Source organism: Pelmatolapia mariae, linkage group LG13 (genome assembly GCF_036321145.2).
Source record: "Pelmatolapia mariae isolate MD_Pm_ZW linkage group LG13, Pm_UMD_F_2, whole genome shotgun sequence".
Lineage (NCBI taxonomy): Eukaryota > Metazoa > Chordata > Actinopteri > Cichliformes > Cichlidae > Pelmatolapia > Pelmatolapia mariae.
Window position 1 is genome coordinate 35,048,877 of NC_086238.1, and position 17,704 is coordinate 35,066,580.

The following is a 17,704-nucleotide window of genomic DNA, read 5'->3' on the forward strand; positions in this document are numbered from 1 at the left end:
CAAGCAAAGAATGATATCAATTACATTTGTTTAACTATTGTTTTTCTACCAAACGTAATGAATGTATATGATGAATGAACACTCAAACATTAACATTAAATCTACAGCTTCATGTTTACAATCAGAGATACACAAATGTGTTAGCTGATTTTTAATAGGTTTGATTTGTACATCAGTAACAGTAATGTGTGCAACAAGACTGTACAATTAGCCCCAACTCGGCCAACTCAAAAGATAGTTTTCTTGGCATACGTACATGAAATAATTCACAATCTGCACTTTAAAATACATGAAGAATACAGTAACGTTTTCTAGACTGAGACGCAGTCTCAGATGGAACCACCAGATTATATCTTCTTGTGCTTTGTTGCCTTGTGTCTTCATAATAGACACGTGAGATGCATTTCCAAAATGTCTTTACCAAATGAACGTGCCATGTGTTAGTTCAGGTCATCCAAAGAACAGAAACACTTGGAACAAGGAAAACACAAGTGCAGCCACAAGGCAACAAAACAAGTTTGTACAGAGAAGGAAGCAGGCAGAGTCTAACGTTAATCGGTTCCCACTGCCACCATCTATTTGTGCAAAAAAGTCCAAGAAACAGGTTCACTTCCCTCGTCTTTTTCAGGTGGAGGCAGAAGTCTCAGGAAGAGTTTCAAAACATTAGGAGAAAACAAAAATCAGCTGGCATTTGGGACAAAGTGAGAAAAACCTGCAAGTTTTAGAAGTGACCTTTGAAATGCAATTTTGTTTTGGGGTTTTTTTTTTCCTTCCTTCTTTTTCCCCCCACATGTACTTCTACACTTGTGTTTTTCTCTGAGTTCACTGAAGTACTACAAGTCCTAAGCTGGGGAAAAGCCCAGTATGAGTCAGCAGGGAATCTATATTTGCAATTCAATACTGGAGGAGTGTTTACATGATCTGACAACGACATCCCAGAAATCTTAAAAGCTCAAAAAAGTATAAGAAGCAAACAACTGATCATTGTATTCATTTGGCTCATTTTGGACCTCAGAAACGGACTAAAACCTTCAGATCTTCATCAGCAGACGAGGTTGGCCAAATGTTGTATCAAGCGACATGTGGCTGAAAATGTCGATAAAAGCCAGCAAGTGACACCAGGTTACATTTATTGAGTTAAAGTACTTAATTCAAGGTCGTCTCAGTTTTCAGACTGTTAGCAAAGTGAAAGTAATAAAAGTATTTTGCAAGCCTGCCAAAGTTAGGCCTTGTGTGTCTCCAGTTTGTGCAGTCAGGACAGACTACACAATGAAACCCCCCCAAGGAAAAAAAAAAGACCTGTACTGGAGTACATATTGTGTATAGTGAATATGCAGAATGTTTGAAGATCATATCAGGCTTCTCACGTTATTCAGAGAACAGATGCAAAACACCAGTTTGCCATCAAGGTCAGTTTTATAGTATTTTTATCCTCAGCACAGCTCATACAGTAATGCATCATATAACAGCCAAATATGGACATGGGGGGCTTCAAACGCACGACTGCTTTCATATTCAGCACAGCATGGCTCCTGTGCTCACCGCTGCTTCTGTAAAGAGTGGAGACACAAACTGATGTACATATTCCCCCCCAAAGAGCTGATACATGACAGAGCCTTCTCCTCCTTCCAGCCGTCCTTTTCATGAAGATTCAAGAATTCATCAAAATAAACTCATCTGAGCAGCAGCTCTTGAAAAAGAAAAAGCGAGCTACTAAAAAGAAATAAATCACTGACTATTTCATCGATTCATATTGCACTTAGCCAAACTTAGAAAGAAGCTGTTGCAACTGATTTAGACCCCTGTGAAGATCACTAACTACTAACAACATGCAACCGCAGTTAGGCTGTTCCAGGAGCGTCACATTTCCTATTTTCATTTGATATCCTTTAGTAGTTTATGTTCCCAAAATGACAAATATGAACATTTTCTTAACAAACAGGAAATGCATTAAATCACATGTGCAAGGTGACTTCTGTTAACAAGACTCCAAATATAAGGCTGCAAATATAAGCATCTTCATTTGAGAGTACAGTCATTTCAATGAAACCTTTAATAAACAACCTTTTTAGAGGCAAATAGCCAACCACCCACCTATACCCTTATTGATTTACGTGGTTCAGAAGCCTTGCAAGGACTTGCCAACAAATCCTATGTGCAGAACCAGGACACTGATGAATGGAGCATAAGAAAAAACATTGTGTAGCCAAAGCCTAATGTCTTCTATAGAGTTACATTATCATGCAGGTAGTGATAAATCATCAGCAAGTCACTCTGCCACCCTAGGTCACACTGTAGTCTGACTCAGTCCACTGCCTGAAATGGTACTCACTACACCGCCACATGTGGAGTAATCCACTGCTCAAAGTAGAAACTACAACGCAGAGTAGCTGAGAACGGGACCTTTTTGAAGGTGAAACTATAAACTAGTGACGCGTTTACAGAGTAATGTATTATTTAGGCGAGTCTTTAACAAAAGGAAAATCAGACATTAACAGTTCTGCAACGACAAACCTAACCATGTGCAAAGTCCTGGATGACATTCAGGGTTCAGTGTTTTGGTTGTGGACAGCAGAGCATTATTCCACACCGCAGCAGGTGGTGTCAGCGCTGTGTGTGAGACAGTATACAGGAAGTGTGTTGGTGGAGTGGCTGATGACTCTGGGCACTGGGTTTAAGATGTGATCAGTCAGACCTTAAAAATCAAAATAACTTGAGCTAAATGACACACTGAGTTTCTCATTTCTTGCTGCGCAGCCGTTTGGATTGTCGTGGAAGGTCTGAGCTTTTTCTGGTGCGTTTTAGCGAAGACCCTACCTCACCCTCTGTCTCCCTGGGTGAGGCTGCAGCCACGCCTGTCAAGACAGCAGCAGATGTGCTGGCAGCAGTGAAAGACACAGCAGAGCTGCTGGACGTGGAGGGGACAGTTGTGTTGGGCCTGGGTCCTCCGATAGCAGCAGCGCTACTCTCCATCAGTTCACGGAGCTTGTGTTCCAGCTCTGCGAGGCGGGCGTTCTGCTCAGCGATCACCTGGCTCTGTTCCTGCAGCTTCTGCTCCTGGTCCTGCAGCTGCTTCTGCTGCTCCAGCTGCTTGACCCGAATTTCCTGCATCTCCCTCCGCAGTACCGTCATCGATGCCCCGTTCACTTTCACCTGCTGCTGCACCTTGGTCATCTCAGAGCGGGAAGGTGTGTTCTTAGCCAGCAAGGACATGGTGGTCAAAGAGGTAGATGGACCTGCCACTGAGGGCACAAGACACACATCTGAGTAAAGCGTGTTCCAGAGTTAGCATAGGTGACAGAGTCTGAAGCAGGGCACGTGCAGAGCAGTGCAAACAACCAACGGCTGGGGTGGCACGTAAGATTAAACAGGACGATGACTTTCTCGTCTCTCACATTTAGTGACAACTCTGATACAAATGGAAAGCCACAAACGCACAATCACTGTGGCTCAAATGTTGCATTTAAAACCTTGGACACCCAGTGCAATAGGGATGCGCAACTATTATTGTTTTTGTCACATTTCAATTACCTGGTGCAGAGCCAATGAGGCGACCAGACAGATCGGCTCCCGGCAGTTTCTTCTTCAGAATGGGGACGATCTTCTCATCGAAGTACTCCATGGCCATGGAGGAGATGTCCCTCAACTCCTGCAGGACCTCATGAGCTCGCTGAGGTGCTCGGGTAGAGTTCACATAGCGCAACACGCGGTAAATCTCATCTATAACCTGATGACACACAACAGCACGTGATCAGGAGAATACAAATAACAGAGAAATAATGAGTGAAACAGGCTTTTAAAAGCTCGATGCGGCATTCAGGTGTGGGGAGCTGACCTGGTCGGAGAAACAAATTAAAAAAGGCTCTGGTATGAGCCACTACTAACAGTTAAAGCATAGTTTTAAATGGTCACATGTTGAACTGCAGTGCAGCTAAGACGTCCTAAACCAGCAACAACGGTACCAACCTGATTAAAGACGGTTTCAACATCAATAATCAAACAAATAGTTTTCCTTTTTAATCATGCTGGTACTGTTGTTGATTTAGGGCCTTTTCCTTCCACTGCAGTTCAACATGTGTGTTAAGGCCCTGGCCATATTCTGAATCAGTGTGTGTATGTGTGTTCTGTGCCTTTAAGAGTCTCTGCAGGTCCTCCACGTGATTGGGGGAGCTGTTTTGGGCCAGCTTTGACCTGCCACCTGCTGACTGACACCCACTATGAACTGGTCATTTCAAAAACCCCGTCTCCCGCAGATGTTCCCCTGGTAGCAACTGGCAGCAACAGCAGACCTGTCCTCGGCCTCCAAACTCGCAGTGCTCGATCTTGTAAACAGCACTGAAGCAGAAGGGGTGAACACCCTATTTGTTTTTTGCACTTTTTCTCTTGTTTATTAAATTAGGGAATTAAAGGTAGTGCTTGTGTTTAGTTTAGTTTGGTTTCGAGTAGGGTTTAGGTAGCACTTCTTTGGAATAGCTTGTTTTGTTTATTATTTTGGCCTTTTTACACCCTGGAGTTTATGGTCTAAGGAGCTTGGAAAGAAAAGCATCTGGACTTCTTTAAGTTGCTTGAAGACGTCTTCGAGCAACTTAAAGAACCTTCACAGACCTGGAGTTTATGCTTTCAGTTTTGTTGTTATTGGTAGCAATAAACCTCACTCTTAGATTGGCTATTGGGGGACTGGGGTGTGGAAACCCTGTCAAAGTAGCCATTCACTTTACTTGAATCTCAGTGCTCAGATAAAATAATTATTGTGGGTGATTTTAACATCCATGTAGATGCTAAAAATGACAGCCTCAACATTTAATCTGTTATTAGACTCAATTGGCTTCTGTCAAAATGTAAAAGAACCCACCCACCACTTTAATCACACTCTAGATCTTGTTTTAACATATGGCATAGAAACTGAACATTTAACAGTGTTTCCTGAAAACCCTCTGCTGTCTGATCATTTCCTGATAACATTTACATTTACAATAATTGATTACACAGCAGTGGAGAGTAGACTTTATCAAAGTAGATGTCTTTCTGAAAGTGCTGTAAGTAAGTTTAAGAATATAATCCACCCACTGTTATCATCTTCAATGCCCTGTACCAACACAGAGCAGAGCAGCTATCTGAACGCTACTCCAACAGAGGTCGATCATCTTGTTAATAATTTTACCTCCTCACTACGTACGACTCTGGATACTGTAGCTCCTGTGAAAACTAAGGCCTCAAATCCGAAGTACCTGACTCCGTGGTATAATTCTCAAACACATAGCCTAAAGCAGATAACTCGTAAGCTGGAGAGGAAATGGCGTGTCACAAATTTAGAGGATCATCATTTAGCCTGGAGAAATAGTTTGTTGCTTTATAAGAAAGCCCTCCGCAAAGCCAGAACATCTTACTATTCGTCACTGATTGAAGAAAATAAGAACAACCCCAGGTTTCTCTTCAGCACTGTAGCCAGGCTGACAAACAGTCAGAGCTCTGTTGAGCCAACCATCCCTTTAACGTTAACTAGTAATGACTTCATGAACTTCACAAATAAAATTTTAACCATTAGAGAAAAAAAATTACCAATAATCATCCCACAGATGTAATATTATCTACAGCTACTTTTAGTACCATTGATATTCATTTAGACTCTTTTTCTCCAATTGATCTGAGTTAACTTCAATAATTACTTCCTCCAAACCATCAACGTGTCTTTTAGACCCCATTCCTACAAAACTGCTCAAAGAAGTCCTGCCATTAATTAATTCTTCAATCTTAAATATAATCAACCTATCTCTAATAATTGGCTATGTACCACAGGCCTTCAAGCTGGCTGTAGTTAAACCTTTACTTAAAAAGCATCTCTAGACCCAGCAGTCTTAGCTAATTATAGGCCAATCTCCAACCTTCCTTTCATATCAAACATCCTTGAAAGAGTAGTTGTCAAACAGCTAACAGATCATCTGCAGAGGAATGGCTTATTTGAAGAGTTTCAGTCAGGTTTCAGAGCTCATCACAGCACAGAAACAGCTTTAGTGAAGGTTACAAATGATCTTCTTATGGCCTCTGACAGTGGACTCATCTCTGTGCTTGTCCTGCTAGACCTCAGTGCTGCGTACGATACTGTTGACCATAATATCCTATTAGAGCGATTAGAACATGCTGTAGGTATTACAGGTACTGCACTGCAGTGGTTTGTATCGTATCTATCTAATAGACTCCAATTTGTGCATGTAAATGGAGAGTCCTCTTCACACACTGAGGTTAATTATGGAGTTCCAAAGGGTTCAGTGCTAGGACCAATTCTATTTACATTATACATGCTTCCCTTAGGCAGCATCATTTGAAGACATAGCATATATTTTCACTGCTATGCTGATGACACGCAGCTCTATCTGTCCATGAAGCCAGATAACACACACCAATTAGTTAAACTGCAGGAATGTCTTAAAGACATAAAGACCTGGATGGCTGCTAACTTTCTGCTTCTTAATTCAGATCAAACTGAGGTTATTGTACTCGGCCCTGAAAATCTTAGAAATATGGTATCTAACCAGATTCTTACTCTGGATGGCATTACCTTGGCCTCCAGTAACACTGTGAGGAACCTTGGAGTCACTTTTGACCAGGACATGTCCTTCAAGGCACATATTAAACAAATATGTAAGACTGCCTTCTTCCATTTGCGCAACATCTCTAAAGTTAGAAATATCCTGTCTCTTAGTGATGCTGAAAAACTAGTTCATGCATTTATTACTTCCAGGCTGGACTACTGTAATTCATTATTATCAGGAAGTCCTAAAAACTCCCTGAAAAGCCTTCAGCTGATCCAAAATGCTGCAGCAAGAGTCCTGACAGGGACTAGAAAGAGAGAGCAGATTTCTCCTGTATTGGCTTCCCTTCATTGGCTTCCTGTTAAATCCAGAATTGAATTCAAAATCCTGCTCCTCACATACAAGGTCTTAAATAATCAGGCCCCATCTTATCTTAATGACCTTGTAGTACCATATCACCCTATTAGAGCACTTCGCTCTTGCTCTGCAGGCTTACTTGTTGTTCCTAGAGTATTTAAAAGTAGAATGGGAGGCAGAGCCTTCAGTTTTCAGGCCCCTCTTCTGTGGAACCAGCTTCCAGTTTGGATTCAGGAGACAGACACTATCTCTACTTTCAAGATTAGGCTTAAAACTTTCCTTTTTGCTAAAGCATATAGTTAGGGCTGGACCAGGTGACCCTGAATCCTCCCTTAGTTATGCTGCAATAGACGTAGGCTGCCGGGGATTCCCATGATGCATTGAGTTTTTCCTTTCCAGTCACCTTTCTCACTCACTATGTGTTAACAGACCTCTCTGCATCGAATCATATCTGTTATTAATCTCTGTCTCTCTTCCACAGCATGTCTTTATCCTGTCTTCCGTCTCTCTCCCCCACCAATCACAGCAGATGGCCCCGCCCCTCCCTGAGCCTGGTTCTGCCGGAGGTTTCTTCCTGTTAAAAGGGAGTTTTTCCTTCCCACTGTCGCCAAAGTGCTTGCTCACAGGGGGTCATATAATTGTTGGGTTTTCTCTTAATCTATTATTGTAGGATCTACCTTACAATATAAAGCACCTTGAGGTGACTGTTGTTGTGATTTGGTGCTATATAAATAAAATTGAATTGCACTGAATCTCTCCCTTCCTAATTATGTCCCACCTTACCTTACTATGGCAACTAGACCTTCCTCCGTCTCATCCTCACTCTGTCTTACATTTCTCCACAGCTAATGGTAGCGACAGCAGCTCCCTGGGACTGTGAGGGCTTTATATTACTGGCTGCTCGAACTACTGTTGACAGTGCAGCTGCTAACAGGTCGGTTAATATGACACACTTTGTATCTACTTCTGGTTCATTTTTCTCTCTCAGATTTTCAGCTCCACATTTTCATTTTTGTTCGTCCATCTAGATCAACCACTTCGTTCACACTCAACTCTGTTCTGTGGGGAGCACACAGGAAAGGTAGGGGAGATGCTGGTTGTGTTGAGAGGTTTGACTGGGCAATCCAGTGTCAGTAACAGAAATGAACCTGTGCACTGCTGTCAGTGCTTGTAGGGCTGGTTAGTCATGTGACAGCTGAGTGTCTCAGCCCTGGTAGTTACGTGATCAAACCCTCCTGATGATGAGCCAACTGCAGACTGATTTCCATAAACCTTAACAGGACAATGCAATCAGACTGAACAAACTAATGAGAAAGGCTGATTCTGTTGTTGGCATGAAGCTCGTCACCCTGGAGGAGGTGATCAGGGACAGAATGCAGGCAAGACTGCTGGCAATCATGGACAATGACTCCCCCCCTACATAACACACTGGACAATCTGAAGAGCAGTTTCAGCGACAGGTTCCTTCAACCTGGCTGTCTGAGGGAACGTTACAGGAGCTCGTTCCTTCATGCTGCTGTCAGACTCTTTCATTCATCCACGTCGGTCAGGTCCACACACGCGGAACAGAAATAATCACACCTCACTGCACCCCGTCACTTCATACTTGCACACATACTTGTCCTTTTATATTTATATTCATATTTATACCTATATCACTATATTTAAAAGCACAAGAGCCATATTCAGCATCTGAATTTGACTAAAACTTGCTTTTATTGCTTTGGACTCATCTCGTTTACCATCCTGCATGTAGCGCCAGACCCAGGAACAAATTATAGCATGTCACGGCAAACACCAAAGCATGGATTACTTTCACTTTATTAAAAACACACAGGGGTCCATAGAACATAAACTAAATACATAAAAAAGAAAAATGAATGTGGATAATAATGTGGACTTGCTGCAAAAGGAAAAAATGAGCTTTTTAAATGAGAACTTTTCCCTTCTGTCTTGAAAACTACTGATGCTGCAGAGTTGTTTGCCAGTAGCAGCTACACTAACCTTTCCAGGGATGAAGCAACACAGGTTGGAGTCCACATATTTCATGAAGGTCATGTTGAGTAGTGAAAGGCGGGTTTCCACAGCAGCCAGGATGTCAGCATGACGGGCCAGGGAGTGGTTTCTCCTCTCTGACTCTCTCCTGGAACACAACGGAAACATGAAGAGAACTTTAAAGAATATCCATTTCTATGTATTGTCATTTATATCATTTATATGATCTTTTTCTTGACATCATTAAGAAAACTCAAAGCTTGGAGGGGAAATTTAAAAGATTTACTGTTCAAGACTCATTTGACTTATTTTAGAAGTGGGATTCAAACTTGTTTGAAAAAGGATCAGAAATAGAGCCTGTAACAGACACAGGAGCTGAGGCACTCACAGTCAGCACAGCACAAAAGCCTGTGATGACGTCAAGAAACTATTGTAGGTTTGACTAAGAAACAACAACAAAAACCCCAAAAGAACACAGTGTCTGAAAGATGGCAGTTATTTTTCCAATTAAAGCTCCTTATTATATATGTATTTGTAGGAGTTTCTCTTTTATAGAGGGCAAACGTTTGGGAGGAGAATATTGAAATGAATGACACAAACATAATTTACCGAGGTTTGGGGCATGGAGTTTACTGCAAACTGCACAAAATTAAAAGCTGAAAAGTTGTGGTTGTGAATACTAGACAAAGTGTTTAGGCAGAGAAGTGCTTTCAGTGTTTAAAGTGTGTGTGTGTGTGTGTTTCACAGGCATAAAGTGATTTATGGTGAGATGGAGGCAGATGATCCACTGAGGCGACGCCCAAAAGAAGCTGCCAAAAAAGGAGGCTGACGAGGACACGCACACACACACGCACACACACACACATACACACACGCACAGTAAGGTAGACCCTACAATAATACATACAAGAGAGAGAAGATAGATACATATTGTGGACACAATACAACATGCTCACATATGCTGTAAGAATCTCATTCTTTGTGGCAAATATAAAGAAAAACTTCTTGTTTACACAGAAACCAAGCAGAAGGGAACAGAGACTCTGCCCTGCTTTTACTTTGTCTGGTAACTATTATCTGAAGATACCAGGCCTCAGCACTCAGGCCGACACCATGAACTTCACATGAAGGTCAGATAAACAGGGCTGGAATTAAAATGGTGACGTACTGGCAGCCACCAGTAGAAATGTGAAAATCCCTGATGATTTTCAGAAAACTTGACCTCTGACCTTGACCTTGAGGTTAAGGTTACCCGGATTTAAACTCATCCAAGATTTTTAGTAGATGCACCTATGGTTTGAATTCTACGTCGCCTCATTCTTGAGTTGTTGCATTCACAAACTTGGGTGCCCACACTGCCTGCTCATCTGGCTGGGTGATAGCAAAACCCCATCAGCCTTTTATAGCTGAGCGGTAATAAAAAATGGTCTGAAAGCTCAGACTGTGTAAAGCAGTCCCACCCGCCAGCACAAATCCCTAATAAGGACACACAAATGATCCTTCTCTTGACATTTAGGTATGAACACAAAGCGGACAGCACGAAGCTGAATCCGTATAAACGGACACTGCAGCCTGACTGATTATCAAGCTTCTTCCCTGTTGGAGTTCAGGGTCTGGCCGCTGTGGTCGGCTTGGCCTTCAGTCAGTTTTCACATCACTCTGGGATCTTGGCTAGCTTAGAATTAGCATGCTATCTGTGCATGTGCTTGGAAAGAGCTGAAGTTGTGTTAGCAGCATAATGCAGCTGTTTCTATCCTGGATGCAGTTTGGACGTTACCCATCATGCTCTCGCCCTTGATGGGAATCAAGAACTTAAATCCCACCCCTACTGACAGAAGCACCTTACCAGAAGGATATCATGAGAACACACTTTTTTTGTTAAGGATGTTTTATTTGGTTTCGTCTCCCAATGAGTTAGGACATTTTATGAACAATGACTTTTCCCTCCTCTGCATTTAAATACAATGCTTTCATTTAGTACAAGGTACATGTGAATTTTATATCCCAGCTTATGAAGAATTTAGAAAAAATACTCGTGTAAGGATGAGATGATTATGACAAAAAAAGACTATAAGCGCTCTACATAAGTGCCAGCCAATTCATTCAGATCAAGGAAAAAGTATAAAGTCATTTCCAAGCTTCTTAAAGTTGGCCAAATAATTAAATAAAGGAGAGTTCCTGAAGAAAGCCAGAGTGCAGTGAGAGTGGAATAACTTGTGATGTGATACTGACCTGGGCAGCTGGGCTTTGACTTGCCTCTGGCACAGGCTGTGGTAACGCTCCACCTTCAGGAATCCCTGATTCAGGACACGCTGGCAAATCATGTCCATACGCTTGCATACCTGAAGACAGATCAGAGAGAACAGGTGGACAGGTAATCTGATGAGTGTGTAGCAATTCAGAGTTTCAAGTTATTTGCCTACATGGGATTCTTGACACAGTACTTTGGATAAAGTGGAGGACTTCCAGTCTCTACATTCACAGTTTTAAGAGCTGATACATTGGCTCTTATCATTCCTGTTGTTTTCAAAGGAATATTTACCATCCTCTCTTACAATCCTGCAGCAAAAGCTACTCCCGAATGTCACAGTTAAGGGGATCAGAGGAAAAAGCAATGGCTGAATTCTACTTTGGGTTAGACTGGGGGAAACGCTTTCTGCTGCTTAAGGCAAAAAGTCAGCATTTACAGAAGTCATGAAGTCACTTTTTTAAACCTGATCATTAAATATCAACAGTCATTTGACACTGACCTGATACTTATCTGCTGATACAGCTGCACCACTCATACTGGTAAGTAAGGTAAGGTATGACACAGTCCACAGAGTATTGTGGTATGACAGAGTAAGGCTAAAAAAAATCTTCATTGCACATCTTGTTTGTATTACATGTCACAATATTTTGCACTGAGAGGAGAGTGTTTACTAGCTATGAGTATCTCAGCAGGAAAACGGTTGCAGTCACAACATTAAGTTCATCTGCAAATGTCAGTGAAAACACGGGTAGTGCACAGCAGTCTTATTACCTCACTTAGCCAGTGAGCCACGAACTCTTCAGCAAATGCAAACTAGCATATGACAGCGACTGATTCAGACAATTCTGCACAGCAGGAAAGGAACAAAGCCTCCAGGCTGTGTGCCGAGCAGACTGAAATGTAGGTGAATGGAGCTGCGAGGCTTTTACTAACCTCACAGAGTTACATAAGGACAGAGGACAGCCATGAGCCCGGTACTGGCTGCAAACAACTCCGTGACCAACACTCATCTGCGCTCTGACAGTTGTGTGATTGTGATAGTGTTGTGTCGTGTATCCCAGCCCTGCTCATCTCGGCTGTCTTGCTAATTCGATGAGCACAAAGCGGGCCATGGCTGCAAACAGACGGCTCCAGACTGGAGCACAGATGCGAAACAGCCCGATGTCTGCGCTGCCTTTACACGAGTGCTACCCAAACAGGAGTCGGAGCCCTGGCTAGCATTAGCTTTGCTGCTGTTTTTGTTCTCACCGAGCGCAGCAGGCTGATCTCATCGTAGGACAGGAAGTTGAGGATGGTCTCGATGGCCACGATGGGCAGGCCCAGCAGAGGGTTGTTCTGGTGCTGCTGGTCCGATGGAGGGGGTGTATGTCTTAGTGACACGATATCTGAGTCCAAGGACCCAACACATCCATCAACTCTTTCTACCACGGCCGCCATCTTGCTTTGATACAGAGGAGCCGGAAATGACGTTTCAATAGGAAGCTCGTGCCATTTTTTCTTTAAAGATGGAAAAACTGACTCAACTGTTAACAGCCAGCCGGACAGTGCGGTCCACAGTCATTTGAAACCACCATGAGCTGCAGCTCTCACACATACATTAAATGCTGATGTGATCCTGTGTGTTGAAGACAGCAGCGACACTTTGTTCATCAGAAAGTTGGTGCAGGTGAGCCAGGGCCCACACCTCACAATGTTTACTCTCTTGTGGTCGTGGTAATTTTGGTCTTTTCCACTGGTGTCAGAGTGGGATGGGGAGGGGCACGGGGGATGCAGTTTCACCAGGTGAGCTCTCCACTAAATAGCTGCTGCCAGAGCTGGACTGGGACAAAAAATCGGCCCAGGCATTTTGAGCAGTTAATGCTCTACCTGGCCCCCCTGGCAAAACGTTGCTGGACCCGCCCCTGCACAGTTACCAGCTGTCAGCTGCGTAGAAAAGGACCCTGGTGTTATTTGTCTCTCAGAAACAGTTCATAACTTCCCTTCAACTCATTCATGATTCAGTAAGGACATCTCCTGGTTTCATCCGAGTGCTGTCCAAAGAACGACGTGAGCTTCATAGATAATTGGGAAACTTTCTGGAGGAAACCTGGTCTTGTTAGGAGAGACAGCATCCATCCCTGGGCCTTACACAGAGTTTCTCTCTGATTTCTCAGACTTTTTATCTGATTTAGTGCTCAGCTCAGATAAAATAATTATTGTGGGTGATTTTAACATCCATGTAGATGCTAAAAATGACAGCCTCAACATGGCATTTAATCTGTTATTAGACTCAATTGGCTTCTCTCAAAATGTAAAAGAACCCACCCACCACTTTAATCACACTCTAGATCTTGTTTTAACATATGGCATAGAAACTGAATATTTAACAGTGTTTCCTGAAAACCCTCTGCTGTCTGATCATTTCCTGATAACATTTACATTTACAATAATTGATTACACAGCAGTGGAGAGTAGACTTTATCAAAGTAGATGTCTTTCTGAAAGTGCTGTAACTAAGTTTAAGAATATAATCCACCCACTGTTATCATCTTCAATGCCCTGTACCAACACAGAGCAGAGCAGCTATCTGAACGCTACTCCAACAGAGGTCGATTATCTTGTTAATAATTTTACCTCCTCACTACGTACAACTCTGGATACTGTAGCTCCTGTGAAAACTAAGGCCTCAAATCAGAAGTACCTGACTCCGTGGTATAATTCTCAAACACGTAGCCTAAAGCAGATAACTCGTAAGCTGGAGAGGAAATGGCGTGTCACAAATTTAGAGGATCATCATTTAGCCTGGAGAAATAGTTTGTTGCTTTATAAGAAAGCCCTCCGCAAAGCCAGAACATCTTACTATTCATCACTGATTGAAGAAAATAAGAACAACCCCAGGTTTCTCTTCAGCACTGTAGCCAGGCTGACAAAAAGTCAGAGCTCTACTGAGCCAACAATCCCTTTAACGTTAATTAGTAATGACTTCATGAACTTCTTCACAACTAAAATTTTAACCATTAGAGAAAAAAATTACCAATAATAATCAGAATCAGAATCAGAATCAGAATCGTGTTTATTTGCCAAGTATATGTGCAGACAAATACAAGGAATTTGGTTCCGGTAGATGGTGGCTCTCGAGCACAGCAATGTAAATCACACACACACACACACACACACACACACACACACACACACACACACACACACACACACGTATCTATATATACATTACACATGCATACACATACATACACAAAGCTGTGTAAACCAACTATAAATAACTAATCTAAATGTATATACACAAAATACAGAAATGAAATGAGGTGGAATGAATACCACGGAATGTACATAAGGTGCAGTTGCAGTCTGGCAGTGGGAGCAGTGTGACAGGTCAACTGTTTAGAAGGGAGATGGCGAGGGGAAAGAAACTGTTCCTGTGTCGGGTGGTCCTGGTCTGCAGGCTTCTGTACCGTCTGCCAGAGGGCAGCAGATCAAAAAGTCTGTGTCCAGGGTGTGAGGGGTCTGTAATGATTTTCCCTGCCCGTTTCCTGGTTCTTGAGAGGTACAGATCCTGGATGGAGGGCAGGGGGGCGCCGATGATCCTTTCTGCTGCCCGTACAGTCCGCTGCAGTCTGCTCCTGTCCTGTTTGGTGGCTGCACCATACCAGACTGTGATGGAGGAGCACAGGACAGACTCAATGACTGCAGTGTAGAACTGGATCAGCAGCTCCTGTGGAAGACTGTACTTCCCCAGTTGTCTCAGGAAGTACATCCTCTGCTGGGTCTTTTTGAGGATGGAGTTGATGTTGGTCTCCCACTTCAGGTCCTGGGAGATGGTGGTACCCAGGAACTTGAAGATCTCCACAGTCGACACAGGGCTGTCTGATATGATGAGGGGGGGCAGAGTTGAGGGATGTCTCCTGAAGTCCACTGTCATCTCTACAGTTTTAAGAGTGTTCAGCTCCAGATTGTGCTGACTGCACCAGAGTACCAGCCGCTCAACTTCCTGCCGGTATGCAGACTCATCACCATCCTGAATGAGGCCAATGACGGTGGTGTCATCTGCAAACTTTAGGAGTTTAACAGCCGAGTTCTTGGAGGTGCAGTCATTAGTGTAGAGGGAGAACAGTAGTGGTGAGAGGACACATCCTTGAGGGGCACCAATACTGAGGGACCGAGTTTCAGAGGTGATCTCCCCCAGCCTCACTTGTTGCTTTCTGTCTGTCAGGAAGCTGGTGATCCACTGACAGGTAGCTGGAGACACGCTGAGCTGGGAGAGTTTGGAAGAGAGAAGTTCAGGCACGATGGTGTTAAAAGCCGAACTAAAGTCCACAAACAGGATCCTGGCATAGGTTCCCGGGCGGTCGAGGTGTTGCAGGATGTAATGCAGCCCCATATTCACTGCATCATCCACAGACCTGTTTGCCCGGTAGGCAAACTGCAGAGGGTCCAGCTGGTGGCCTGTAATGTCCTTCAGATGGGCTAACACCAGTCGTTCAAAGGATTTCATGACCACAGACGTCAAGGCAACAGGTCTGTAGTCATTCAGTCCTGTGATGGTGGGTTTCTTGGGAACAGGGATGATGGTGGAGCGTTTGAAGCAGGAGGGAACTTCACACAGTTCCAGGGATCTGTTGAAGATGCGAGTAAAGATGGGAGCCAGCTGTTCAGAACAGGTCTTGAGGCAGGAGGGTGAGACACCGTCTGGTCCGGGGGCTTTCCTGGGCTTCTGTTTCTGAAATAGTCGGCTCACATCCTCAGTGTGTATTCTGAGTTTCAGGGAGGAGGGAAGGGGGGTGAGAGGTGTGATGGAGGTCGTTGAGTCTGGATTGGAGAGGGTGATGGTCGTCGTTGAGTCTGAAATGGGGAGGATGGGGGTGGTCGTTGAGACTGGATTGGGGAGGGGGAGGGTGAAGGGGGGAGAAGTGGAAGGTGTGTTGGGGGTCATTGTCTGAAGCAGTGTCTCTGGGGAGGGGAGGGTGAGGCGTGGGAGTCTGTCCGCCTCAAACCTGCAATAGAATGTATTTAGCTCGTTGGCCAGGTCTTTGTTTGCTTCAACAGTGGGTGGGGGGCGTCTGTAGCTGGTGATTTCCTGCAGGCCCCTCCACACTGACGCAGGGTCGTTGGCTGAGAGCCGTTCTTCCAGCTTCTGAGAGTAGACCCTTTTAGCTGCTTTGATCTCCTTGGTCAGTGTGTTCCTGGCCTGCTTTTACAGGGCCCTGTCACCACTTCTGTAGGCGTCCTCCTTGGCCTTACGAAGATTTTGGAGTTTAGGAGTGAACCATGGTTTATTGTTGTTGTATGTGCAAAAGGTCTTTGTTGGCACACACACGTCTTCACAAAAACTGATGTATGATGTCACAGTGTCCGTGAGCTCATCCAGGTTCTCAGATGCAGCTTCAAAAACAGTCCAATCAGTGCAGTCAAAACAGTCCTGTAGTTCCTGCTTTGCTGCGTTAGTCCACTTCTTCACAGTTTTGACTACAGGCTTGGCACGTTTGAGTTTTTGCCTATAAACTGGAATAAGATGGACCATGCAGTGATCAGAATGTCCCAAAGCTGCCCGGGGCACAGAGCGATAGGCATCTTTTACAGTGGTGTAACAGTGATCCAGTATGATGTTGTCCCTGGTGGGGCAGTCTATATGCTGTCTGTATTTAGGGAGTTCGTGGTTGAGGTTTGCTCTGTTAAAGTCCCCAAGGATAATTGTAAAGGAATCCGGGAATTTCCTTTCCAGGGTGGTGATCTGGTCAGCCAGCTCGCACAGTGCGTTGTTCGCGTTGGCCTGAGGAGGGATGTAAACTCCGACCAGCATGAAGGAAGAAAAACTCCCGCGGTGAATAAAACGGTTTACAATTGATGAAAAAACTTTCCAAGTGTGGGCTGCAGTGTTTCTGTAACACTGTGACATCAGTACACCAACCTTCATTAATGTAGAAGCAGACTCCACCACCCTTTGTTTTCCCTGAGAGCTCCGTTTCGCGGTCCGCCCGGTGAAGTTGGAAGCCCGGCAGATTTAAGACAGCGTCTGGGACTCGCTCACTGAGCCAGGTTTCAGTGAAGCAGAGGGCAGCAGAGCGTGCAAAGTCCTTGTTAGTCCGGATTAAGAGCAGTAATTCGTCGACTTTGTTTGGAAGAGAGCGGAGATTTGCGAGGTGAATGGAGGGGAGAGCTGTGCGGAGTCCTCGCCGACGTAGTTTCACCAGCGCACCAGCGCGAGTCCCCCGTCTACGTCTCCTCCAGGAGCCACAGAGAGCTGCTGCGCCTCCAACTAAGATCTCCAAAAAACTTTCCGGGTTTGTGAAAAATGGATAACAACTATAGTGAGACGACTGCCTGATGTTTAGCAGTTCATCTCTGGAGAAAGTGATGTGGTCTGAGTGACCAAAAGCGCAGAAAATGAACAGAAACAAGAAAAGTGCGAGAGAGCGCAGTACCGAGGCTGCCATCCGCGGCGCCATCTTGAATCAAATCCCACAGATGTAATATTATCTACAGCTACTTTTAGTACCATTGATATTCATTTAGACTCTTTTTCTCCAATTGATCTTTCTGAGTTAACTTCAATAATTAATTCCTCCAAACCATCAAC

General features: G+C 44.0%; 1 protein-coding gene across 1 annotated transcript; it reads right to left on the bottom strand.

Annotated features, from left to right (window-relative positions):
* Positions 1-149: 149 nt before the first annotated feature.
* fbxo28 (F-box protein 28) lies at positions 150-12,579 on the bottom strand. Its single transcript, XM_063491888.1, has 5 exons — positions 12,382-12,579; positions 11,115-11,224; positions 8,892-9,030; positions 3,532-3,727; positions 150-3,242 (listed from the first exon to the last, which is right to left on the bottom strand). The coding sequence occupies exons 1-5, from the start codon at positions 12,568-12,570 to the stop codon at positions 2,740-2,742; spliced, it is 1,137 nt and encodes a 378-aa protein (XP_063347958.1). The 5' UTR covers positions 12,571-12,579; the 3' UTR covers positions 150-2,739.
* Positions 12,580-17,704: the final 5,125 nt, after the last annotated feature.

Excerpts from the sequence above, each read along its gene's own strand:
- fbxo28 (XM_063491888.1), bottom strand. The coding sequence starts at position 12,570 with ATGGCGGCCGTGGTAGAAAGAGTTGATGGATGTGTTGGGTCCTTGGAC. Across the intron at positions 3,728-8,891 it reads GTTGCTTCATCCCTGGAAAG|GTTATAGATGAGATTTACCG; the intron begins GTTAGTGTAGCT and ends GTGTGTCATCAG. Across the intron at positions 3,243-3,531 it reads CCTCATTGGCTCTGCACCAG|TGGCAGGTCCATCTACCTCT; the intron begins GTAATTGAAATG and ends TTGTGCCCTCAG.